Genomic DNA, 27,121 nt, shown 5'->3' with positions numbered 1-27,121 from the left:
CCTGCATTTGAAACACTTGCCTACTAATCAGTGTTAGGATATTTGAGTGTTAAACATTAAGGTTCACTCTCCAGTGCTGAGGGGGGGAATGCAAAGGAAGCACAACAGGAGACCGGAAATCGTCTGTCATTTGCCATTGCTGTAACTATCCGTAGAGTAAATTGGAGGTGAGGCTCGCCTTTAGAAATCTGTATGAACAGTTCGCATAGCTCAACAGAGAAATAGAACAGTTATATTACAGAAAGAAAAATGCCTAAAAGGATCTTTCCCATGAGAAATCCTCTTTGGATGAGAAACAGGACAAAAAGAAATGTGTTTAAGACAAGAACAAAGGGGAAAATAATTGGCACTGACAAGTGCAACCTTCCCAAAAAAAAAAAAAACGAACAAAACACACTCACCGCAGTGAGCATCATAGTATTATTTGATGTTCCATGATGTTAAATAATAGTTTTCATATTAAATACACGTCCTGAGGACAAACAGAAAAAAGAAAAGACGAGGGAGGCTTTTGTTATAATGAGATGGCTGTCTGTTAATTAAAAAGGGCTTCATAATAATAAAATACCCAGTTACCTCTCCCAAAGCACATTTTAAGAGACATCCTGGGAAGAGTGGGAATGTCTTTCCCAATTCCCCAAAATAAAATGAATGTGATTGAACTAAAGAGTCGTCGCGCCGGCACAGACAGACAGAGAAGCATGCTAATCATGTCTCCATGCTAACTCAAGCCAGATTAATTTGAGGGAAGCAGAGAGAGAGAGCAAACCTGACAGGCCGCGCAAACAATTTCTTATCCCCTCCCCACCCCGTTTCCCTTTATTTAACTGTACCTTCTTATCTGACATTATTTTGACACGCAGACCAAAATGTACTCTGGTGTCACAGCTGGAAAGGGGGAAAGAAACATCACAAAAAAGAGAGGGAGTGAAAAAATAAAAAATAAAACAGGAGGCAGGAGGAAAAACAACTTTGCGAGTAGACTAGCTGAGAGTGGAGTTGTGACAGAGACAAAACCAGAAGAAAAGGAATGCTTGGAGCAGTGGCCTGTCTCCTGTGCGGCTGTTAGGGGCTTGCTGAAGACCGGAACCCAGTCGGCTATGGGGGTGCAGCAGCAGCCCTCACCAGCGAGGACCTGGGAGCGAGGAGTACGCAACGGATGGAAAGACTCTCGCTAACAATGCAGCTGTAGCTCTCAGCACAAGCCCTGAAAAGGGACCTGTTAATGTTGCACTCGTTTTTCCTTTCTCCCCTTCTACCTTTCCTTTTTTCCTCCCGCCCGTCCTTCATTCCTTCCTTCCTCCCTCCCTCGTTCCCCTAGACGTGCACTACAAACACAGACAGGGCCAGTCCCCCTGACTGTCCACAGCCTTTCATTTCTTGGCCAAACAGCGAGCGGCTCTTGTGGACATTACCATAATTCAGTTCTCTCCGCTGGTGAAAAAAACAATTTAGTTGTCAAATAGTAAAGTGCAAGGCTGGCTGAAAACAGGGGCCTGTTGTATTAGTAGATGTTCTAAGCCAAACGGAGCCGGGGCCGAGCGGGAGAGAGCTGGGGGCAGCCAATTACTGCCCTGATCAGTAGAGTGCCTCACTAGCCAAATCTGAGAGTAGTAAGGGGAGAAAAGAGGGGAGAGGGAGAGAGGGAGAGAGAGAGAGGGGGGAGAGAGAGATAGGGAGAGGGAGAGAGGGAGAGAGAGAGGGGAGAGAGAGAGAGATGAAAGAAATTGGAAAAGGTGAGGCAGATGAAAGAAATTGGAAAAGGTGAAGACAAGATATGGCAGAGAGAGAGAGAGAGAGAGAGAGAGACAGACTGTGGGAAACAGAGAAAGAGAGAGAGAGAGGGAAAGAGTGTCTCTGTGTGTCTGTGTGTGTGTGTGTGTGTGGGAGACAGACAGGCCGAGATAAACACAGCTACACAGAGATAGAATGAGCATGGGAGAGAGAACGAGTAGATGAGAAACAGAAAACGAAAGAGAGAGAGTGACAGAGAGAGAGAGAGAGAGAGGTCTGCTGCTGTTTCTGCTGCTGCCACCCACTCGGGGGCGGCCCCTCTCATTAGGCAGGCCAGGTAGAGCAAGCCCCCCCGTCATATGAGTGCCGAGCCCCGACACCGCTACATGGCAGCTCCAGCAACTCCACTCAGCCTGCGCACCACACCGCACCGCCCAACACGCTAACTCCCTAGCGCTGTAGCGCTCCACATCATATCTAAGAGCACAGGAGGAAGAGGAGGCGGAGAAATGGAGAACTGAACTAAAAAACAAACAGGCCCCATTCCTCTACTGACAAACTGCTGAAAACGCCTCTCCCAGACAGGCTGCACGCACACACATACACACACACACACACACACACACACACACACACACACACAGCAACCCCTCTTCCTCTTCACGTACACTTGCACTGATGTCTGGTAATGGTTGGTGTGCTGTTTCTCGCTAGAGGGGATGCCAAGGACCTGGCTGCATCCATATAATCCCGTTGGTCCTGTCAGCGCCAAATCATTTCAGTCTGTTTTTCCCTGGCCCGGGTGTGGGTGTGTGTGTGTTTGTGTGTGTGTGTGTGTGTGTGTGTGTGTGTGTGTGGAGCGTAAAAAGTCTGTCGAAAAGCCAGTGGATGGAGGAGAATATATTTGTGTTGGGAGGGGAGAAGGGAGTGCTGATCTCCAGATTATCGCTGATGCCTCTCCTGAAGGGGAGGGGGGGGGGGGACTGTTTAGGGGCCTTAACAACATCAGTCATGCCGGCTTGCACCAGCCCTTGCCCTGGAGACGAGGGAAAGGGTCGTGAAACTTGAGAGAGCTGACAAAAACAAATCTTAAATCAATATCCCTCACGATGCAAACACACAGTCTCTCTCTCTCTCTCTCTCTCTCTCTCTGTATATATCTCCCTTTCTGTCTCACTCTTCTGCTCTTCCTCTCCTCTCCTTCTATGCATTTCTGTCTCCCTTTCCCTCTCTCTCTCTCTCTCTCTCTCTCTCTCTCTCTCTCTCTCTCTCTCTCTCTCTCTCTCTCTCTCTCTCTCTCTCTCTCTCTCTCTGCCCTCCCTGATGCTCCCTCTCTCACACTCCTTCTTTTTTCTCTGAGCCACTGTCTCGGAGCGCTGTCTCTATGTGAATGGCAGTCTTCACTGTTATTTGTCGTCCATGACTGTGGCAGAAAAAAAGACAATATCACAAGCATTCATCAAAGTCAATTAGACGTTGATGGTACCCCAGAGCCGCTCTCGAAAGAGCCTGCATAATCATTTTTCAGAGAGAATGAAATATCCAAACAATAACTTTATCAGTTATTTCAGTTACCAACATATTACTGTAAGCGGACGCTTGTGTGGTCCCGACTCAGATATTAAGCTTCAGACCATATGTCAATATTTACTAATATAATATTGACTTCCAGTGCCAATATGTATTCCTGCAAAACCCATTGTTACAGTACAATTAGTGAACACGGTCTACAGAGAAACGCAAACAGATACAGTTCTAATGCCAAAGTTATTCTACAGTTTCAAAGGCCCTAATACCAGCACGGTAAAGTCCAATTGCAGTTTCGCTTCCAATTGTGGAACTGTTCGATACTATCCAAATCCAATCAGAGCCAGCTCCAATGATAAAGGACCTAAGACAAGTAGAGAAATGGCTCAATTATCATCTCATTGACCGGTATATTATGAAGATGCTCAAGGCTCGCCGCTTGGCCTTTTACAAAGTGAAACATTATGAGGACAGTGCAGCTAGTGAGCGAAACGGTCGGCGAGCGACTGTCCCATCAGGGATTCGTTTTTTTTGGCCAAAGCTCGCTCGCCACCCCAGAGCTCTGCGTGTAAAATGTCCGGGTGTAAAATGCAGCTCGTCGGGCCGACTACACTGGCATCCTTGATGTATCGAGAGTCGAGGAGTCAGGCGTTGCTGCCGAGCTGAGCCCCGTGATCCCCACTATCAGGGCCTCAATTAACAAACTCAATTTAGGCTGAGGGCCTAGTGGGGCAAAGGCTTCTTCTTCTTCCTCCTTCCTTTCCTTCCTTCCATCAAGTGACTAGTCACTTGGGTTCCAGTCAAGCTTGTGCCTATAAGGCTGTCAGTTGCATTCATAAGTAATCACTCCGAGATCCTCTACTATCCCAAAGGGGGGCCCGTCCGCTCGCAAGGTAGCGTCTCGAGCGTCTCAGGAAACGGATCTGGCGCGGGCCCGCCCCGGATGCGGTTTTCCCCCCAGTCGCTCTCTATCTGGGTCAGTGCCGTGGGCTCTGTAACTCACTGCTTTCTCCCCCAGCGCACCGGCTAACTATTTCTGCTGCCTCGCTACCAAGGTGCAGACGTGTCATTGTCAATGTGCTACCTGACTGGAGCCGTACACACATTTTAATAATCGATACAGATGGGCTGAAGTGTGCAGCAGGGTTTCAACACATACTGGTGCAACTGCTAGCAATACATCTGTGATAGAGAGCAAGCAGTGAGTAGGCCTACTCTCAACCAAGATCATAAAGAAGAGGCATGTAGAAATAGATCAAATTGTTGTTAATTCCCCCAGCATGTCTGCTGACACTGCCACTTGCACTGTGGGTCAGACACGTGTCCATAATCCCTTTTTAAATGAGCTACAGCACTCTCTCTCTCTCTCTCTCTCTTGCTCTCTCTTTCTCTCTCTCGCTCTCTCTCTCTCTCTCTCTCTTGCTCTCTCTTGCTCTCTCTCTCTCTCTCTCTCTCTCTCTCTCTCTCTCTCTCTCTCTCGCTCTCGCTCTCTCTCTCGCTCTCTCTCTCTCTCTCTCTCTCTCTCTCTCTCTCTCTCGCTCTCTCTCTCTCGCTCTCTCTCTCTCAAATTTCATTAGTAATCTGCACGTCCTGCCTTCCAACGGGGAGAGCATGCAAGCAGAACATTGCTGATGTGTTCAGACCTCATGCACACATAGGTATCAAATCAAGCAGGCACATTGGGCTTTCATCCACATGCGATTCTGACAAGCAGTTACGGCGCACAAAAAGCAGCACAACATGACCCGTGCAAGCTGCTGCGGCATCAACCAGATGACATGACACAACCACAGGAATGCTTTAGAAGAGAGGTGACCTAGCGTTAATGAATATGAATACACACACAAACGTAGAGGATAAGAGGATTCTCAGTAGTGCTGTTTCCCCTGACAGCATCAATCAGTGTAGTCAAACGAGAGTCTTCCGCACAAGATCAACAATTTATTTAAGCGACCAATCAGACACTGGGATTTAAAATAAACAGGAATCTTTCATTGCAATCCCTTCAATTTATCGACAGCACACCCTGTCCAATCATGTCCATTCAACAACCTCCCTACCCAACAATCTGACGGATAGATTCTTAATCCTTGACTACTGTCTCTCTATTTGAGTCATTAGACACTGCAGTAGAGAAAAAGCTCTTCACCCAAGAGAGCATCTATCAATCAGGATAAAAAAAACTATTTTGATTGGCAGGCCAGTTTTAAAGAAGGATAAAAGAGCAAGGCCAGGAAAGCTGACCAGGAAAGCAAAGTCTCCATAAATAATATGGCGGCAATCAAAAGCAATCAATCCAGGAAATAGTCTCGGGAGAGGTGAGAGATGTGCATGCAAAAGGCACTTTTTCCTAATACTAATACTCTCGGGTTTGAGGAAGCAGCACGGCCCTAATGACAACATGGCACCTCATCAAAAACTCTCCTGACCCTCCGCGCACGGGTAGCGTCCCGATATTTAGAGTGGGTCACACATGCCCGCTTCTGTAATTTCGCATTGACTCGGGGAGCGCTGATTTGCCCCTCTAAAAATGAAAGGCACTGATTGCATTGGACACTTTGATTTGTGGCATCTCGTCAAATCTATATGATCGCTGAGGCTGAGACTCATCCTTGAATGGAGAAGCTTCTGCTTCAGGCTGCGCCAGTGAAATGTATGACCGTATGCTTGTATTTGCACACACACACACACATACACACCAACACACACACACACCAACACACACACACCAACACAACTCTAAAAACAAAACCATCGAAAGAGTCTCCAGCACACACTAAAAAATGCTACCCAGTGACATTGTGCTCCTTGCCCTCTGAAAAGACTGTGACAAATGGTTTGTAACAGAGGCTCTACATTGCTACAGGCAAAAGTCCCAACTCGGGCTCGTTCAAACACAGGAATGTCACAGAGTCACCTAACTGGACCCACATCCTGTTACAACGGTAGAACTCTGGACAATATAGCTGTGAACCAGAGAAAAGTAAAACATGGCACACTGAATGGCCCTGAGAGATATCTTCATCTCACCTGGACTCGTCCTGCATGTCATCTTTAAAAATCTTTAAAAATAGCTCCAGACTACCTTTAGCATGTCCCTGCTTTACAAAAAAATGACATTTAATGTGAAAACCATTGCTGACAATGATGCTAGTCTTCATTAAACCTACAATCAAAAGGCCTTTACCAAACAGCCTGATCACCAACCAGACTAGGAGTGGAGGCTTGGGCCTCATTCTTTTTTGCAATGATAAATGACTGAGTGTATGTTATCCCACCAATTACATAGATAGCTAGCAAGCTAATCAAATCTTTCCATAGTATATTCACTTAAAACTATTTTGCTTATGACTAAGTAGGTTCTGCTGTAGTGTATTTAAAGTTTGCACGTAACAATGTTACAACGCCCGAAACACAATCCAGCAGTCTCTTATTCTGTACCAACAGACCTCTTAATGCCTTGACTGACCAATGAGAATGTAGTGTTTGATAAAGCAGTGACACAAACAAAAACAAAAAACAAAAAAAAACAAAAACAAATGTCAGCAGACTCATTTGTAAGGTCATCATTTTCTGTGTAAAAAGCAGGTCCTGGTCAACTCAATATTCCTCACTGGGCCCAGCCTATGCAGAGAACAAGCTCATATTTTGGCGTGGATGATGCTGTTCATCTGGCTGACCTGCCATGGCTCTCTACATGGCTTGGAGGGCAAGGACTACCATCACTGATCCTACTTCATTAAAACAGAAAGAGCTTTTTTTTTTTTTTTTAAGTTCCCAGGGCAAACTTCCCTCCCTCCTTAAGTCTAATGCATCTTGATGAGGGAGGAAAAAAGCAATTGAAGCTTCATATGTTATAAGAAAAAGCAATTAATTTCATTCAGCAACAACACATCCCAATTAAGCAAGCCAGCCACGGCACTTGAATGGTTCTTAATAGAATGAAATGTCCAGGAATATTAGCTAAATGTGGGCATTGTGAGGCTACATTCATCTGCACAAGACAAGCACGAGCTCATTGTGCTCTGTCGTGTCTGGGAAGTAAACAAAAGACCACTGCCTGGGCAAACAAACAGTGTATCCAAAATTAAACATCAAGATGCTCTCTTGGCTTGAATTGCCCAATGTAAATATTTATGGAACTGGACTTTAACAAAGAGGGCGACAGTGGGAGCTCTGAAGGGAGGACTTGGCAAATGTGGACAACTAAACTGGACTGGGGGAAAAGAGGGGCCTCTTTATGTGTTTTCAGGCCGGGCCAAGCTCACCCAGCCATGAAAATCCCATCTCAAGGAGCGCAGAGGTGAGGACCTGCACAAGCACACACTCTCACACACACACACACACACACACACACACACACCACACACACACACACACACACACACACACACGTACAGACAGCAGACTGACTCTCTCTGTCTCTCTCTCTTTCTCTGCCTCTCTCTCTCTGCCTCTCTCTCTCTGCCTCTCTCTCTCTTTCTCTCTCGCACACACACACACACACGCACACACACACACACACTGAGCCAGTCAGTAAAAGGACACGCAGCCAGATCCCCACTAAAGCCTTTTATCCTTATCATAACTACTGCCACAATTACTCACATGAGTGGTTTACCTGCTTCCGCCAGGACATGCTGCATTTTAGTGTCCTAGTGATACGGAAACCTCCAGGCAGCTCGCATTCACCGGCCCGTCACACACACGAGCGCCAGCCACTTACATCATGCAGTAATGTGTGAGTGTGAGTGTGTTTGTGTGTGTATGTATGTGAGAGAGAGAGAGGGAGAGAGAGAGAGAGAGAAAGAGAGTGTCGTAAGTTTGTCTGTGTGCATATGAGTCTATGCGTGTGTGTCTATGCGGGTATGTGTGTGTGTGTGTGTGTGTGTGTGTATGCGTGTGTCTGTGTTTGTGTGTGTGTGTGTGTGTGTGTGTGTGTGAGAGAGAGAGAGAGAGAGAGAGAGAGAGAGAGAGAGAGAGTCTAAGTCTGTCTGTCTGTGTATCTGTGTGCTTATGAGTCTGTGCATGTGTGTGTGTGTGTGTGTGCGTGTGTGTGTCTGTCTGCCTGTGTGTGTGTGCGTGCATGCGTGCGTGCGTGCATGAGAGAGATGGAGTGAGAATGCAAGGGAGAGATTGAAATATGAAAAATGCCATCCTGAATCTCAGCCAAAGCACTACCCCCTACAAGCTAAAAGCATCACAGCATCCAGCCACCAGCGGAACTCCTCGCACAGCACAGCACAGCACAGCACAGCGGCATCGGCAGCCATTTACTTTACATCTCAAAAGTATGTTCATTAAAAACATGTGCTTTGAAGCAGCAAAGAGCAGTCAATGGAAACAGCATAACAAGTGGATCGCATAACAAGGAGATGTGGCTGATTTAACTCCCCTCTCAAAAATTACAACAAACATGAAATGCACTTAATTATCCAGATCAACAAAGTCTTCCCCAGTGTTAGATGTGTGGCTCCCGACACTTATTAGGCACGAAAACAGTTCCACTACCACAGCCATCAACATTCCACACCAGCGTCGTCAATGCAGTATCAATTAATAAACATAACTGATGTAAATTCAGACAAATAGCTTTCTTTTTCTATTACAAAATCAAATGAAGGAGTGAGATTATGCACCACTTCCTAGTCATAAATTAAACGTTGCCTGTAACTTCATTAATCATATCTGCATATTACGACACAGAGATCATTACGCCTCGGTCGGGTCTAACGGATGAGTGAGACACAGAGAGAGAGAAAGAGAGAAAATCAAGGCGAACTTAAAAGGAGAAAGGAGAGGTTATGAAAGAAAGGCAAGCATCAGATGCTCTGGGAGCCAAGGTCTAAGCTGGGTCATAAACGGCCTGGCCTCAACCTTTCCTCGACCACAGGTAAGTATAATGGCAGCGCTTGGGAAATTGACACACATGCTTCCTGTCAGGCAAACACTTCAATTGTCAGAAGGAGAGATAGATAAAGAGAAAGAGGGAGAGAGGGAGAGACAGAAAAGAGAGAGAGAGAGAGAGAGAGAGAGAGAGAGAGAGAGAGAGAAAGAGACTCTAGAGAGGGAAGCCTCAGATGAGAGGGAAGGGAAAAAAAATGAATATCAAGGAGGCAAACAAATGAATCGATGAATGAATAATAGATAATCCAAGCCAGTGGCCCCTTGGAGCAATGCCACGGATGCAATATTAATAACCAACTCTTACTGTTCATCTCTGTGTCAGCATTGACACCCTTAGGAGGAGCATGGCCGGCATAGCACACAGCTGATCTGTACATTCGATCTGGATTACGGATTTTCTTCAGTCCTTCAGGAGGCAAGAAACAGAGAGAAATCCAAGGAAAACGGCAGTCTGTCAACGGTATCACAAACAAGCTCAGCACTTTTTCAACTTCTTCCTTCCCACATGCATCTGAATGGTGTGTAAACTATTTAAATGTTTAACAGGGTGAGCTTGCTAAGAGCAAGGATCAATCTAGGTTTAACTCCCAATCAGCAATCCCCATGCATTTCTGGTGTGTATGTGTACACGTGTTTGTGTGTGTGTGTGTGTGTGTGTGTGTGTGTGTGTGTGTGTGTGTGTCCAATTCAGTTCTGGCAGTCTCCAAAAGTTAAGCGGGCCAATTTCCTCCCTACTCCTCCACCCACTCTAACAAGTCCTGCCCCTGTTTTATCGGGTGCTTTCAGGGGGGCATTTAGAAGGATTACTCTGGCCTAAGGTGCTCCCTTGTGGGGCAGGAAATCCACCATTTTTTTGTTTTGCAAACAAGGAAATGAATGAGGCTTCAAGTCACGGTAAGCACCCCCTCATATAAATGGAGAGCCTTGTTATACAGCAGCAGCGCGCATAAATGTGCGAGCCCTGGTTAGCTGTAGGACGCACGGCGACTGGAAATAGTTGGAATCGGAGCCGACTCTGACGGCTCAGCTGACAGCGGCACGCACCGCTCAGCGCGGCGGCGGTGGGCGATGACTCACTACAGCAGAAAAAGTCGCATCTAATCTTTACCACCGAGTCTGGTCACTCGGACTATATAACACAACAGAAAGACAGATCAATCTTCTGCCGCTGATCTTCAGAGAGGGAGAAAAAAAGAATAGAAAAGAAGAGAAGGGAGGGGGAAAAAAAACAACCCCCCCCCCCCTCAGATATAGATCTAAATTCCCAATGAAGACAAAGGAGGTGATGATGTGGAGAGGGGGCCAGATCTATTGTAATTGATTTGTCTTATGGTGCCAGCCAGACATTTCGGTTTTTCTGCGTTTTGTCTTCTTTTTTCTTTTTTTACGGCCCCTTTCGCTCCTTCTTTCTCCCAATCTCACACTCCCTTTTTTTTTAGTGGTTCATTCAGCTTGTGTGTGTGTGTGTGTGTGTCTTTCTCTCGCCGGCGACACTTTCACTCTGGGCCGTGTGTGTGTGTGTGTGTGTGTATGTGTGTCCACATTTCTAGTAAGCTTGGATCAATGAGGATCAATGTGTGAGACCTCGCCAGGCAGGTGGGGCTCGCCGAAGACAGTCTGAGAGAAGCGAATGAGACGCAGCTCTCCAGGCCGAGGTGACACACTCATCTATCCCCGCCTCACTAATTCAATTAAGAGGGACGCAGGAAAAAAAATCTCACGGCAGATCTCACACAAAAACCCGGCGATAGCGGGCGAGAGGGAATGAGAGCACAGCTCCTGCTCTGAGAAAGGTCATTTTCTTATTGTCCGTCCGTCGATTGCAAATGGCATATTCTAGATAAATGCTCTGGGTTAAGGACTGCTTTCTCCCTTCCTGCTAACTACGCCCAGTATTAAGAAGTGACTCTAATTCCCCAGTAACATTTATCCTACTGTCAACTTAAATTAGAGGAACCATCTAAATGTATACTGGTCCTGCTTGTTATTTTCAGAGACAAATATGTGCAGTAAACAAGAAAGGGCCTAAGGCAGCAACAGCAAGTTACTACTACTGTGAACTACAGCTCCTTCAGGGCTACTGTGAAGACATCATCAGAGAATGGACACTGAGAGGCCCACAGTATCTGGACTTACAGGGAACACGGGGAAAAGGGGAGAAAGAGACTATTTAGGACAGGGGGAAAGGAATCTGATGGGGTGCTGAAGATAACTTGTGGTGCCATGTCAGCCTGCAGCTACTAAGAAAAAAATAATAGTTTGCCCTTCTACGCTTGAGGGGGAAGAGCATGCATGCTAAATACCAAAACCCTAGAGAAAACTCACATGCCTAAAGGACAAAAAGGTTAAGGGGACACACCCCCTTCGTTTTAATGATGTAATCCTGAAAATGGCGTCAGGCATTAGCAAAAAACATCACCCTATGCCAATTCCATTCCGTTCCATGTTCCTCTGGCAGTCAACCTCCACTGGTGACAGTCAGGGTGACATGGATGAATAATGGCCAGAGAGATCCACACGACTTAAAGTAAGAGCTGCAGGACACTGGACATTCAGGGGTGCCCGAGAGTGTGTGAAGCTCAAGTGTGGAGAAGACGGTGTGTTCGTGTGGAAGAGTGTGTCACGTGCTCCTCCACCACACACACACACATACACACACACACACACACACACACACACACACACACACACACTGACCTCACAAGAATGCCAAAAATAACTCAACCTGCTCTGCAAAGGGAGTCTCAACTCGGGGTTTCTAAAAAGGCAAACGAAAGAGAAAAAAAAAGAACAAGGCCGAAAGAGACGTGCATTACCGTGCATGGATAAAGCACACCAGTTTGTTTGTGTGTGTGTGTGTGTGTGTGTGTGTGTGTGTGTGTGTGTGTGTGTGTGTGTGTATGTGTGTGAGAGTGTGTATGTGTGTGTGTGTGTGTGTGTGTGTGTGTGTGTGTGTGTGTGTGTGTGTGTCCATGTGTGTTTGTGTTTTAACACAGTAGTATTTTCAAAACAGTGGTAGACATCTTGCTCGTTTAAATGCTTAGAGTGGAGACACTCCTGATATTAAACTGTTTACCTTAGGTCATAGCTTGCATAGCTCAATACCACCTCCCTGTGGAGTGTTACTAGTGGAAGGGCACAGAATGTTCCAACCTATTGAGCCAGCTGAGAAGTGCTGTGAGTATTCTGGCCTAGCATATGATAACAACAGCCTTATCACATTCTGTTGTAAAACTATACACTCCACATATATCCAAAGAATTCTCACTCTAATGCATAGCATGATTTTCAAGTGCAGAGCAATTTATCTATTGTATTTTCATGAAAGTAGTGAAGACAGCTTTGAAATTTAAACTCTTAGTCTCTGACTCTTCCAAGGCCTGTTTCTAGTGTTACCACTCTATATAAATTCCCCTTAAGCTGCCATAAGTCTAGCGGACACCTCAAAGCAGTAATGTGTTAATTATTGAACATTAAAGTATGTTTAATTCTTTGTGCTGTAGGCACTTTTGTGGATTCCAGTAAACTGAGCCTATGAATTTTCCCTGTAATTTGAAAGTTCTGATAACTCGATGTCTCCACCTTCTGGTATAAAAGGAATGAGCTATCTTGATAGAAAATTTGAATATAGAGATATGTGGTGTGGTCCTTGTGCATTTATTTAGCTATTTTACTGTGAGGGAAAACCCCCACTATTTTTTTCTGAATGAATCTTTAATATCTTGTCTGCAAGATAACCTTTGCAACAACAAAAAAGTCAGCTAGCCTAATCAAGTCAACAAACTGCAAGCCCTAGGCGATCCAAAAATAAACGACAAACACAGTACAGTAAAACAAACAAAAACACATCATAATGACAATACGATAACCAGCGGTTGTTGTTATCATTATGGTTGCTTTCAGCAGAATGTTTTTAATAGGTAGGCATCACATGTATGTTTTAAGTCTGATCAGTTCATTAGAGCGGACCTGTGATTGACTACTTTATTTGAATGCAACGCACTAGTATAGCCTATCGATGCCTAATCGTTGCCATAGGAATTCATCAGGCTTGAGTTGCATGATTGTTGGCATGTAATGACAGTTAGACTACGTGACAATTATTTAATCAACCTACGCAGAATTACCCCCTTATTAAAAAATAAGTCTACCACAAATGCACTAAACGTTGTTTTTTTCCACTTGATTCCAAGTGACGGCTCTTGCACACAAAACACAAAACACTATGATACTCTGTGTCTCGCCAACATAAGGACGCCTACTCTCCGCCGTGTTACAGAAACGCATCTAGAATGTTTAAACTCAAGTCGAGCGATTATTGTGTCAAACTTTTCATTGAAAAATGACCATCTGTCATACCTGTATCCTGTTTTCTGCTATTTACATGGTGAATAAATCAATGCAAATTATCACTTTTTCACATCGCTAGTTACAGCGTGCGAAATTACAAATCCCAGAAATCATAGAAGCTGATGTATGTTGAAGTAGCAACATTAATGGGTGTACTGAAATAGACTGCACGACATAGGCGTTAAGACTTGCAAGCCAGCAAAATTTTAACAAGCGGGCAAAACTGAGTGGTTAGCTATGATTTACAACAAAAGTGACCTTTTTCGCCACGAACAACATATCAAACTCGTCAGAAGATATTTTAGGTTATGAAAGAAGCTTGATAAATAAAAGAGAAGTTGGTTGTTGGCCGTGCCATGTTGTCAGTAAGTTAGCGTGTTAGTTTGCTCGCGTCTTAAACGAACTGAAATACGGAATAGCAATAGGACAACACAGTAAACCATTTAAGCCACGCTGTTTGCTTGGAGCGATTGTTTTTAAATAGGCTATATGCTGCTCATACAGCGGGCTAGCTACCATCACTGGCTAGGTAACGTCTCCGCGTTAGAGCGAGTATGCTGATGAAATGTTGAGGCAAAACACTTTTAAAAGGTCTATGTCCCTCAGACCACATGTCACCCTCGTCTGTTTTTTAAATATTAGAAAGCACATGACTGTCACACAACTGAAATAATCCCGATATTTCTCTCTTACCTTCCGGCTTGTTTTCGGCAGCCATTTCCCCTCCGCGCGCCACATCCTCCTCCTCTTCACGACCGTGGGTACCACGCGCGTGCACGGTGAGGACAGCACGAGGAGGGACTCGCGAAGCAGCAGCAAGTCCAATAAATGCACTCTTACTATTGGTTGTCAGGCAATAACTGACCATGAAACACTAAAATGGCACGGCTTACAAGTTCGATAAAAAATATATCCAGCCTATAACTATCAACGAACAGCATTGGTTAGGTACAATACCTAAGAAAATAATAAAAGGCTTTACGCAAATCAACTGCAATAGTACTCTAAGTATACTTGTTCGTGAACAGTGCCTGTCCAATGAAGGAATGTAGGTTTTATTTGGATATGATTGACTTTGGCCGTGAAATTACATCAAAATTTCTTATTGTTTGGATTATGGCAGTCAAGTCATCCTGAAAGCTTGCTAATTAAGCGTCTGTTCCAAAAGCATTTTGTTTACGAACTTTTTCAGACTTACAGACCCAAGTTCTCTTCGGATAGGTTATTTTCGGTAACAACTTGGTTAACCTGTAGGCCTAGCCTATTGCAATGTAGCAAAGAACAGATTTCCCATTATATGTTCAAGAAGAATTGCTATAGCCTAAACATCATCTATGAACTCAGTTGGATGATAGCCTATATCAGAACACAAGTTATGGCCACTATTCATTATTAAAGACTAATCTATGTATTTTCTCAACTTCAGTAAATTCAGGTATTCCGAAAGTTCAATGAAATCTGTTAATAACATAGTGCCAGGTTAGGATGTGCGTCTAACGCGTGGATTAGGTTGGTTATCAAAGTGTAATGTGTTGCCATTATCCTTAAATCGGTACACCCAGACCTAGATAGAAATTCGCCCAGTTATCGTAATTACACTGTGCGCTGCCGCGTGTAGCCGTGGTGCTGAAAAGACAGCTCCTTTTGAGCAACGTCAGAAGGCGACTGTGGGCGCGCATTGAATAGTGGAGAGATGATACAGGAATTTTTGCCAGCCTATAGAGAAGCAGCCTAGACTGAAATATGAACATAGTTTGTAAATACTTTGCATGGGTTTAAGTGTCAAACATGCAACATCTAAACTGTTGAGCTCTAGCATGAAAGGACAAACTTGCATGCAGCACAGGGTATTAAAGAAAGCGTAAGATGGCCCTATCTGATGTCTTGTTTTAAGTATTTCGTTATGACAACGAAATATTGGGCTAGCCCATGTAGCCTATTAAATAAAGACAAGGCGCAGTCTATTTCAGAAGCATGCTGACTCTTAACACTCGTTCTGAAGAGATGGCTGGCGAACGGGCATCGTAAATGTAGGGTAGATCCTGAACATTTAAGGTAGTTTTTACACATGTAAATAACTGAGCCTACTTCCCCTGAAGGAACGCATCATGCAGTGTGTGCGATTTTTTTTTTTCTGGAGAGAGGTTCCTCTTCAGATACGCTACGCTACGTTAACAATACCCATGAGATTGTAGGAATGCTTAGTCTATATATCCGTTAAAATATCAGACTTGTACTTTCTTATTTGAACTTAATGGCGTTCGCCTACATTGTTTAAGCAAAGTTGAGCACGTCAGAATACTTGGAGGAAAAAAATCGTTGATGTAGCCTCCGCTCCATGCGGAGGCACTACAGCATATTGTGCACGCTACCTCCCGGCCAAAGCCAGAGATCAGTGTGGTGAGCGGGCGGGGATGAAAGGTTGTAAACATGGCGGCGGCCTTGGACGAAGATGAAATTGACAACGATGACTACTATTCCCTTCTTAATGTCAGAAGAGAGGTGATGCATCTTTGAACGGTTTTGCCTACCGGATACTGAGTGTTTGGTTAGCCTCAATAAATAGTAATTTAAAATAGCCATGCCAGTTCTTAAACTCATGCGGCATTTGTGTCCAACCTAGCCGCTAACATTTGACTGCTTAGCCGTGGCTAACTAACTGAATGACCCTTGCCTATCATTGCTCTTGGTAGTGGATGTACTGTAGTTTCTTCAGGCATGCTACACGACACGACAGTTTAAGTATTGGTAATGGCGATGCCCGCACTACAAGATATGTTAGTTGACATTAGCGCAACGTTCCTATCTAATCCGATAGCCAGAGACTGTAGCGAAGTCTTTGCACAGGAACGTGCTTGCCTTCGCATCAAGTTAGATAATAATCTGGTGCCAAAACTGTCTCACATTAGTTTGTTGACTGTGGAAGTTATGTGGTCCCTGTTGCTTTATTTTCAACCAACTGATTGATTACCAAGACGAAGCACTGATGGGCCTATTTGCATTTGAAAAGTTATTTTAGTCGACGTTTAGCTACTGACGTTTGGTAAGTCACTTGTTACCAAATCTGATTTTGGAGTTTTACGGTCTTCGCAAAGAAAACTGAGATTGAATCAATAGGCCTATATCTTTGTGAGCACTGTTCAACAGCTGTTCAAGGGTCGCATGAACGAAGTGCCGCTTAATGTAAAGTAGCGACGTATTGTATTTCAGGAGGAACTGTTAACACTTATATTGTGCCATGGTCGGTTAAAGTGACAGTCGATAGATAGGCAGACTAGCAGAATACTAAGTATGGGCTGGGCGTTCCTGACTTCATCCTGTGTGTATCTTCATATTGAACAGATAAGACAAACAAATAAGACAAACAAACTCCAGACCTTCAACAATGAACAGGAAACCTTAGTCATGTCACTTTAGTTAACTGCCCTGTTTTGAATCTTTAGGCCCCATTAGTATCTTCCAAATTAGTTAGCTTGTATGTGTTATAACAATATGTTCATTCATTCACATTTATTAGTTCATTCAGTGACATTTTCTTGTGCATATACACCTATGTGCAACTTTTACTTTTTTTCAGGCCACACAAGATGAGCTAAAAGCAGCATATCGGAGACTTTGCATGCTCTACCATCCCGATAAGCATAGAGACCCGGAACTTAAGAGCCAGGCAGAACAACTCTTTAATTTGGTTCATCAAGCTTATGAAGGTAAGAGGATGCTGACATTACAATTGTAAGAAGTGCTCTGAAGACAGCTATAAATAAACACTTTAGTAGGATGTAAATGTAAGTTGAGGCAAGGAAATAGTTTCTGAATGTTGATATCTTTGTTTCTTTGAAGTGTTAAGTGATCCACAGTCCAGAGCTATATATGACATCTATGGCAAAAGAGGTCTGGAAGTGGAGGGATGGGAAGTAAGTACAGTTTTCCACAACACAACTTCATTTCTTCACCACTCAAGGTTAATTATTTGTCATCACTGATAATTATAAGACTTACAGGGAGACAACACCAGATCCGCAACTAAAGTTCTCCGTTCACAGAGCGTAAAAATAGTTTTAGAAGACTAGAAGGTCTGATTTTTTCAAACCTATGTTCTGCTATTATGTCTAGAGTAGCCAGTTCCATTGATTGTAGTGGGAGCTCATTGTTGTAGCAGTGTCAATGTAAAAGAGTGTTACTTTTGCTCTTGTTCTGTGGTTCTGTTCTGCACAATTCCCGTTGTCAGTGGTGCACTGTGTGATTTTTGTTGTTGTTGTTGTTTTTCCAGGTGATCGAGAGGAAGAGAACTCCGGCTGAGATTCGTGAGGAGTTTGAACGTCTCCAGAGAGAGAGGGAGGAGCGGAGGCTGCAACAGAGGACCAACCCCAAGGTTTGTGTTCTCCCCGAATGGCTCAGCTCCTCAAGACCCCATAATGTCATCCTGAAACCTAATGAGATCCATGCTAAGATTCAAACCCAGGCCGCAGACTGCACTCCCATATTGTGGTGCTAAAATTCATCATAGAATGGATTATCCCAGTGATCTAAAGTCACTCTTGGCTTTGTAGATATTTCAGGGCTGTTTGATGTCACCCTCTAGAAATGATGAAAATTATCTTTTTACTTTTTTATCCCTCAGGGGACAATCAGCGTTGGTGTGGATGCCACTGACCTCTTTGATCGCTATGAAGAGGATTACGATGATGTCCCAAGTGGGGGCCTTCCTCATATTGAGATAAACAAGATGCACATATCTCAGTCTATAGAGGCAAGTACTAAATTTGCATACGAGTCAAGAAAGTCCAACAATTCTGAGGTTAAACAGGAAATGTGTTGGGAGTCAGCATTTTGCTTGAGTACTGAGAGGCTAATCCATTTTTTAAGAGAGGGCTTGAGTAATGCATTATTTAAAATGGTTGTTTGATCAAGTTTGTTCTATTAAATTACTTCTCCATCAGGCACCTCTGACTTCTGCGGACACAGCCATTCTTTCCGGCTCTCTCTCCACACACAACGGCAATGGTGGGGGAAACATCACCATGGCACTACGCAAAGTCACATCTGCAAAGGGCTGGGGAGAGGTGAGGTCTTGTTCAACAACTTGAGCTCAATGGGGCAGCTGTGGCTCAAGCGGCAGCACTGTATCACATTTGGGTCTCAGTGGCCATGGAGACCCAGGTTTGATTCCGGCCTGCGGTCATGTTCCGATCCCAACCCATCTCTCTCACTGTCCTATCGATACAAAGACAAAGCAAAAGGCCAAAAAATATACTTATTTTAAAATTATGCTCCCCTATGCAACATTACATGAGCCTGAAAGTGTTTTGTAAATAGCGTTCTGCTGGAATTTGTGTGATTGACAGGTGGAGGTTGGAGCTGGAGATACACACGGGCCTCTCTTTGGATTAAAAATCTTCCGCAACTTGACAACTCGCTGGTAAGCAAAGAACCTTTTTGGAGTTTCTGAATCATGTGTTAACAAAAACGTTCAGTTTTGAAACACTTTAACAACTTTTGTGTGTGTGTTTGGAAAAACTTTTTCAACCTTTGGGAAATGCTTTGTTACCTTCAACTGTGTTCATTTTTAATAGCTATGAAGAGCATGTGAGGAAACAGGGCAGGTATATTTTTGAGACACTTACAGGCAGGCTACACTAGGCACGTAACTGAAGCATTCCATTCGCTGTGCTGCAACAAGTAGTTTCAATGGTAACCAATGGAACTGGCTGCACCAGGCCGTGATTCAAAGTAGGTGGGTTAGTGGCAAACCGAGTCGAGAACCCAGAGGAAGTTGTAAACCTGATAATAGAACAGCCTGGGGGCTTCAATCTCCAAAGGGCTCTTCCAGTTGTAGGTTTACCACTTCCTCTGGGGTAATATACCTACTTGAAATACACCCTACAGACGTGATGGTGGCGCGTACATTTTAAAAAAATAGACCAGTCTTCTAAAACTATTTTTACACTCCGCCAATGGAGCGCTTCAGTTACGCAGCCAGTGTAGCCCTGCTGTTAGACTTTACCAATGAACAGTGAATCCTCAAACTTAGGTCTGATTTCCTAAATATTGACTTTTGATGTTATAGAGAGTATGTGATTCAACAATTAATAATGAACATACAGTAATATCAGCACTGATTTGTTTTCCAGGGTATATAATCTTATAGAATACTAACACCTTATAAAGTAATTGTATTAAGCAGTGTGTAGAAATCTTAATATCTGAGGTTGAAGGTGGACAGTTTTGTTCTTTATTCACTAACGGTATCCCATGTGTGTTTCCACGGCAGCTTCTTGACTGCTCAGTGTGGGATGCAGTTCTCGTCCCGTGGCGTACGGCCAGGCGTCACTACTGTACTGGCGCGGCACCTGGACAAGAATACCATGGGCTATCTGCAGTGGCGTTGGGGCACCCAGTCATCCATGAACACCAGCATCGTCAGAGACACTAAGAGCTCCCACTTCACGTTTGCTATGCAGGTTAGCCTCAGCGGCCAGAACCATCAGGCCAAATGCTTGCCTTCTGTCCATGACTCATTTCCACACAGACACAGGAATTCTATGGATAGGCATTCCAAAAGAATTCTATGGACACACATTGAGTGTTTTCAATTTCAAAATTGCAAGAATAGTATACCCACAAAACAAATTGTAATGGACACTGTTAAAAACATACCATACACTGTTTAATAGCTTTGAAATGAAGTATTGAACAAAATACTTACATATGTGGAGGCACAGGAGGCTCTCTGACTAGTAACCTGAGGTTGAGCAATTTTGTGTATTATCAGCTTATAAGTTCCTTCAGGGCGTAGCAAAACCCCTCCACTTCTGCATAGGGGTCCTGTTCGCCCTGTCGGGACTTGACCGGCGGACAACACATTATCTCTTACTCATCATTTTGTCTTTCCTGCTCACAGCTGGGGATACCTCATACCTTCATGATGATGAGCTACCAGTACAAGTTTCAGAATGAAGACCAGACTAAAGTCAAAGGCTCGGTCAAGTATGTAAAACCCAACATGACAACCAAAACGACCAGTTTCACAAACCCCAGTGCAGTTTTTTTCTATCTATTGTGTCCGAGTCAAGCATGGGTTGTGTTGTGTTTGCCTTGCAGGTCAGGATTCTTTGGGACTGTGGTGGAGTATGGTGCGGAGACAAAGATCAGCCGACACAGCGTTCTGGGGGCAACCGTCAGCGTCGGAGTACCACAGGGTGTCTCTCTAAAGATCAAGTAAGCAGTGCTGATGGTGAACCTTGCCTTTACTTTTCCTTCACCATTTGGCATCTTTGCAATATAAATACTGTTGCTAGTGCATAAATGTAAAGGCACTAAATAAATAACTCCGAAACACATACATAAAGCTTCACCAGATTGTGTTGTTTGTTTTCCTTCACCCCGGGGGTTGTACAAATAAAAACATTTCGTCTTTCCTTACCATAGTGCTCCGTGAAATATTCATAAGTGTGCATTTCTTTCTTTCTTATTTCCGTAGACTGAATCGAGCCAGCCAGACGTACTTCTTCCCCATCCATCTAACTGATCAACTCATGCCGAGTGCCATCTTCTATGCCACTGTGGGGCCCCTAGTGTTCTACCTGGCCATCCAGCGGCTTGTTATCAGGCCTTACGTTCGCTCCCAGAAGGAACAGTAAGTCCTCTATTGTCCACCGCTCCACATGGAGTAGCTTATGGTCAACTATCAAGAAGATCACAATGACTATGTTAACATGCACTTCAGTATCCCGGTTATTAGGCTTATTAAGGTTTTGATCTTATTCGGGATATGGTGTTTACATGAACACCGAGAAACCCGGTTATTAATAGCCCTGTATACATAGATAGATAGATAGATAGATAGATAGATAGATATACTTTATTGATCCCTAGGGGAAATTCAAGTTCACAGTAGCATACAGACAACACACACACACATTCAATAACAGCAGAAAAAGTAATTAAAAGTATATAATATAAAAAAACACAACTAAGCAATAAGGACTGTAGAAGATAAAGAATATACAAAATACAAATTATACTAAATAAAACTTAATCAAAATCGATTCTAAAAAATAATCAATCAGGTGCGCTTGCAATGACTGAAGCAGGGACTGAGCCTGTGGTTCTCAGTGCGTAAGGTAAGGTGCTCTGTGTGAATGAGTGTCATGGTGATGGTGCAAATGAGTAAGTCAAACAGTCCAACAGTGCAAGAATAAAGTCTATATATCTATATATAAATAACTATGAGCTGGCTATTAACTTGCCTTCTTGAATTTCCCCTTGAGGATCAATAAAGTATCTATCTATCTATCTATCTATCTGCCTTTTAGGCTCTCAAAAGTATAGCTTATTGCCTACACATGGATACAAATTGCATGCTTAAATAGCCTAAGAACTATTTTAAAACTGTTTTGTTAAACTATTCAACCGTAACACTTGCCATCACGCATGCACCTCTCCCTCTCCCTCTCTCGTGCACTCACACACACACAATGGCAAAGCATCTGCTTTGTGACAGGTCCCTTAACAAGCACATAGCCCATTGTGCAGGCCTACTCTATGAAAATAATTGCTATCACTCAGCTCTTGGATTAACATGATACACAGGATTTACACTTGCAAAGTGATGCAAGTTGATAGACAATTGTGTATCAAAAGAAGAAAGAAAAGTTTGCATAATTAAATGATTTTTAATTAAATTTTTGCAGCATATAGCCTTTACTATCGACCCCCCTTTTTGACAACTGACATATCGGTTTTACATATCGGTTATCGGCCTCCTGTTTTGGTAATAATTGATATCGGTATCGGCCCTGAAAAAACCATATCGGTCGATCCCTAACTAGGATGTGGCTTTTTAGGGACAGGGGTGAGACATGATGTCTTCCACAGTGTTGGAACTTGTCCAAGGCGTAGACTCAGATTAAAGATGTGCTTCAGTGGCTCCCCCAGCTCAGCAGCACAGGCCTTGAGTAGCCTTGGACACAGTCCATGAATGCTACATGATGAATGCTAGCATCCCGGTTACCAACAATAACATTTTGTATAAGCACATCTTTTCCAAGTTTCTAATGAAATTTCTTGTTTGTATTAGAAACCGGGATAGGTTGTATACATGGAACAGTATCCCGGTTTCTATCGGAGTACTCCAGCTAGCATAACCACATTTCTCAAAACTAGTATAAGGGTTTATCCAGGGTTCTGAAATCAGGATATGATGTTTACATACACAAACACAAAACTGGGTTACTTCCCGAATAAAATCCCGATCATAACCGGGATACTGAAGTGCATGTAAACACAGTCACAGACAGGCTATCATCTCAGTTACAATCATGATTAGCTACATTGTGCATGCAGTTACGTTGTGAATATTGTAAACTTTTTAAAGGTTCCCTTTGGCATTGTCACTTGCAAGGAGACTTTGTGCACATTCCAGGTGCTGAACAAAAAAGTTATTATGAAAAAAGTTTGAAATTCTTTGGCAGGCTTGGAATTTCACCATTTTAGGAGCAAGGCCACTTGGCCTTCAGTTGGGCATATTTGGTGGGGGACACAAAGGCCACATGTCAGGGCACCAAGGCCAAAGTTAACTATACAGTAGTAGGCTATAAAAATGATCAAAGTTGTATTTAGCCTATTCACAGCAGTAGACCTGCATCATTGTATGAAACATTACAAAAACATGACATATTACATAGAACTGTAAATCATCTGACCATGGCCACTGTGAAATTCCTACCCTGCTCCTTGGTATTCTTTTTTGATATCCTTTTTTTTAGTTTATTTTCTCATTTGGCAGATAACGTTTCGACCTTGTGGTCTTCCTCAGAATCCCTTTGGCGTTGTCACACTGACAGGCTTTGGTTTTGTAATTGTTTCATGCAACGCTTCTGTGGGTCAGTAACATTGTGAATACAGTGATGCTGCTACTATCGTAGACCTTGAGAAAATTGTTTAACTTGGCCTTGATGCATTGTGATCGCATTTCCCTCTTCCATTTTGGTCGCGAGAAGCTTTACCCTTCATGTCATAATGACATGACTCAACATGACGCAGCCTTCTTGTTGAAAGGCCACTGATTCATTGTTGGCTCCTTGTTGCCTTTCTTGGTGCTTTTATTTGCAGGGAATTGGAGAAGCATCGACAGAGTTCGGCCACAGACATCGCCAAAAAGAAGCAGGAAGCAGAGTCTGCTGTGAGTTCACCATATTGCATATTACACAACTTGCGGCTAACTTTGCTTGATGAGTGTAATGCACACAAAAAATGGTGATGGCGCCCAAGCTCTCCCTTCTATCTCTCTTTCATCAGTGCCTTTGGCAGAGAGATGAATGTGCTCGTTGTCGCTGTACATACACAATTAGTCTGTTTCTGAAACCCCCTTTCTGTTTCTGAAGGTTTTGCTGATGCAGGAGGGCGTACGCAGAATCATTGAAGCTGAGGAGTCCAAAATGGGTGAGTGCGGAGCGGATAACCCATCTCGGAGCGGCGGAGCCCTGATCAATGACCGCATAGCTGATCCATCATGTGAACTGCGTCTGCAGACGTTATTGACTGGCATTGTGTCTTAATGTATTTATTTATTTATTTTGGGAGGTTGACTTTTTTTTTTTTTTTTTAGGTCTCATCATCCTCAATGCCTGGTATGGCAAGTTTGTGACGGACAACAGCAGGAAGCACGAAAGGGCAAGGGTCATCGACGTGACCGTCCCACTGCAGTGCTTGGTGAAGGACTCCAAGCTCATTCTCACAGAAGCCTCAAAGGTCACACAAAGCTAGCAATGATATGCTGTCACTCATATCAGTTTTATCCCAGGATTTGTTGACATGTTAAATCCTAACTATAGCCATAACGCTATAAAAAGGTTTCTATGTATACACAATGACTCATTGTTGTCCAAACAGCCATTGCTCTTTTATACAAGGTGTGCTGTGCTTTTTGACCATTTGGAGTAAGATAGTGTTTAAAGTATTGTAGATTTAGGAGGACATGCAGTACTACTGCAGTCAAAAGTTGTGCGTCTGTCTATTTTTCTTTAATCTACTTGTGCTGGCCCCACAGGCTGGTTTACCTGGGTTCTATGACCCCTGCGTGGGCGAGGAGAAGAGCCTGAAGGTGCTGTATCAGTTCCGAGGAGTGATGCACCAGGTGTTGTCCGGCGACTCAGAACCTCTCAGGATACCGAAACAATGTAAGAACTGACCTTAATTCAAATCGATTCAAATGTGATTCAGCCCAGTACGCACTTAGTGCAGTTACTTCACCATTTACTCATTGTGTGAGACTTTTGTAGCTTGCAGTCTTAATGGACAGTGACTAATAACTGCTCACTTGGCTATTTACATCACTTTAAATGCAACCTCACTGTCGTCAGCATTGCTGAAGAGATATGTTCTCCTTTTTTTGTGTCCGCACAGCTCACAGAATTGACAATGACACCTAGGACCTCTACTGGGCAGAGGAGGAGATGACTTTGGAAGGATGTTTGAGACTTGGATACCCGCTGTGCCCAAGAAATCATACATATGTGCATCCATCTGTATGGTGTTCATCTTTTAATCGTTTTCTAGGAAGGTTGTGTATGAAAATGGACCTGTTTGGATGCCATACTATATTGAAGATCATCTGGAAGGTTGCAGCCTTTCATATATGTAAACTTATGAAGGGTATTTTGTTTCTCTTCTTTTTGGTTACCATTTCATTTCCCTACTTTTCTGACACCCAATCCCCTCCAAAACGAGCATATTCAACAACGGCTTTGGCCAGCATTGTGACCTTATGTACGAAAGGAGGATGACCAGATCCAGTGCCTCTATTTAACTCTTGTGAGAGTTTGATGTCACCCTTGAATACTTGCCATGTGAAGGTATGGGAACCATGCTGCCAATTCAGTGAATTGCACAGGAAACAAGGTAGTCATGCCCAACTGTCAGCTTTGTCTATCATTATGACCATAGTATTTTTAAAAATGGCACGGAATAAACAAGCTTGAGAAACATTTTGTGGAATACAAATAGATAATTATTAATAATTATTTTGTCATTTATTGTTACAAGGACTCGTTACGTGCTCACAAGTTAGTATCAGCTTAAAGATGAATGTTATATTGAAGAATATATAATGACACATGTTGGCATGATTAGAAAAATTATAATCTTTGGAATGTGCCTGATTATACTGATCTGAAGTGAATCATCATATTCTTAGAATTTGCAAACAGCAACATTTATTTACCTTTTATAATCACTGAAATAAAAATGCAGCAACATTACTCCCACAGAAAGAAATGGAACTGGCTTTTTAGTGACAGAAATTAGCAATCAGAATCAGCGAGAAACTCTGTTGAACTCATTGGCATGTTGGCCAGGAATTTACATCATTTTTTGTTTCTTGTGCCATAAGGTTAAAAACAGGATTATTTGTTCCTCCTCTTCACTGCACTAATGCCTCATGGGAAAGGGAATACTCTTCTGTATCAGTTACTTGAAGTATTGAGTGGTTTTCCACCTCTTAATTGAGAACTAGAAGGCAACGCTGAAGATGTATGGGTGCCTACACAAAGTGATTTGTAAAGAATGACTGAATGGATGGTCAATTGAAATAAATATCTTAAGGATTCTGAATGTAGTTGTTTGGAAGACATTTTGTACAAAAAAAAACTTTTTTTGTTATCAAAAAATATTTTGTAGGACTTCAACACAGATATCCCGCAACATAACCAAATACTGTAGATCGGATATGTAAAATATGCGACAAAAACAGTGAATTTTGTTTGTTAAAGACTAACAAATATTCATGCAGGCACTCATGATGGCTTTTGTGAAGTACCGTATGGTGGTAGTATCTAGATTTTTAAGTCTTCACCCTCATGAACCATGAAGGCAACAGAAGAATGATGGTGAAGAGAGAGGTGGTTGATTAGTATGCTCAAACATACAGGACAGTACCTTGCATCCCTGTGGCATGTTTTGCAGGTAATTCAAATGAGCTCTGAAGGAGTTCTCTGAGGCTGCTGAATAAGTGAGCCAGTGGTTATGTCTGGGTTCCTCACAGACTACTTCAAGACACATGAATTAACCTGTATTATGTGATGAAACATTTTGCTGCAAGATGTCTGGGTGAACAGACCTGGGTTCATATCCCAGTTTTGTCCTTCACTTAGGGATTGTAATCCAGGGGGGCTCTCACATCTTCAATCTCACCAATTTCTACCCTTCTTCGTGTTCTGTAATGTTGGAATCAAGACAGCAAGGAAATTGTAAATGATATTCAAGCACCTTTCACTTATTCACCCAAAAGTATATAAAGCATATTTCACACAAGAAATATGGATAGATGTTTTCAAATGGCCTGATTTCACTACTACTGAGATCCCTGCTAGTTATGTTTGTTTTAAAGCTTTCTTGTCTGAACAAGCAAAACATCTGGGCATGTTTACATTTTTTTCTCTTATGATGAAGATTGAGTTACCTGAATGAGGTGTATTTGTTTGTATGAGCATAGGGCACCTGGTGCATATATCAGGTCTGGGCAGATATGTTGTTTTCCATTTGCACCTTTTGAACCCAAAAGAATTTGCTGCCTGATACTGTTTTTGCTTCATGAAGCAATCTA

The 27,121-nt window shown here is 43.2% G+C and overlaps 2 protein-coding genes across 2 annotated transcripts in view; one reads left to right on the top strand and one right to left on the bottom strand.

Moving 5' to 3' along the window:
* The window catches only part of LOC121713474 (calmodulin-binding transcription activator 1), a 191,738-nt gene extending 177,468 nt beyond the window's left edge, over positions 1 to 14,270 (bottom strand). Inside the window, exons 1-2 of the mRNA XM_042098088.1 lie at positions 14,212 to 14,270; positions 9,473 to 9,574 (exon numbers count right to left, since the gene is read on the bottom strand). Coding sequence (XP_041954022.1) covers positions 9,473 to 9,574; positions 14,212 to 14,236 — 127 coding nt within the window. The 5' untranslated portion in view covers positions 14,237 to 14,270. The remainder of the gene's footprint in view (positions 1 to 9,472; positions 9,575 to 14,211) is intronic.
* A 1,615-nt stretch (positions 14,271 to 15,885) lies between these two features.
* dnajc11a (DnaJ (Hsp40) homolog, subfamily C, member 11a) lies at positions 15,886 to 25,505 on the top strand. Its single transcript, XM_042098780.1, has 16 exons — positions 15,886 to 16,020; positions 17,096 to 17,225; positions 17,359 to 17,432; positions 17,789 to 17,890; positions 18,140 to 18,268; positions 18,459 to 18,581; positions 18,864 to 18,937; positions 19,790 to 19,979; positions 20,420 to 20,505; positions 20,620 to 20,736; positions 20,999 to 21,154; positions 23,632 to 23,701; positions 23,904 to 23,961; positions 24,128 to 24,270; positions 24,569 to 24,698; positions 24,925 to 25,505. Exons 1-16 carry the CDS (start codon positions 15,949 to 15,951, stop codon positions 24,948 to 24,950), a joined length of 1,680 nt encoding a protein of 559 aa, XP_041954714.1. The 5' UTR covers positions 15,886 to 15,948; the 3' UTR covers positions 24,951 to 25,505.
* Positions 25,506 to 27,121: the final 1,616 nt, after the last annotated feature.

This window comes from Alosa sapidissima, chromosome 7 (genome assembly GCF_018492685.1).
Source record: "Alosa sapidissima isolate fAloSap1 chromosome 7, fAloSap1.pri, whole genome shotgun sequence".
Taxonomy (NCBI): domain Eukaryota; kingdom Metazoa; phylum Chordata; class Actinopteri; order Clupeiformes; family Clupeidae; genus Alosa; species Alosa sapidissima.
This window is presented reverse-complemented; position numbering and strand designations above follow the sequence as displayed.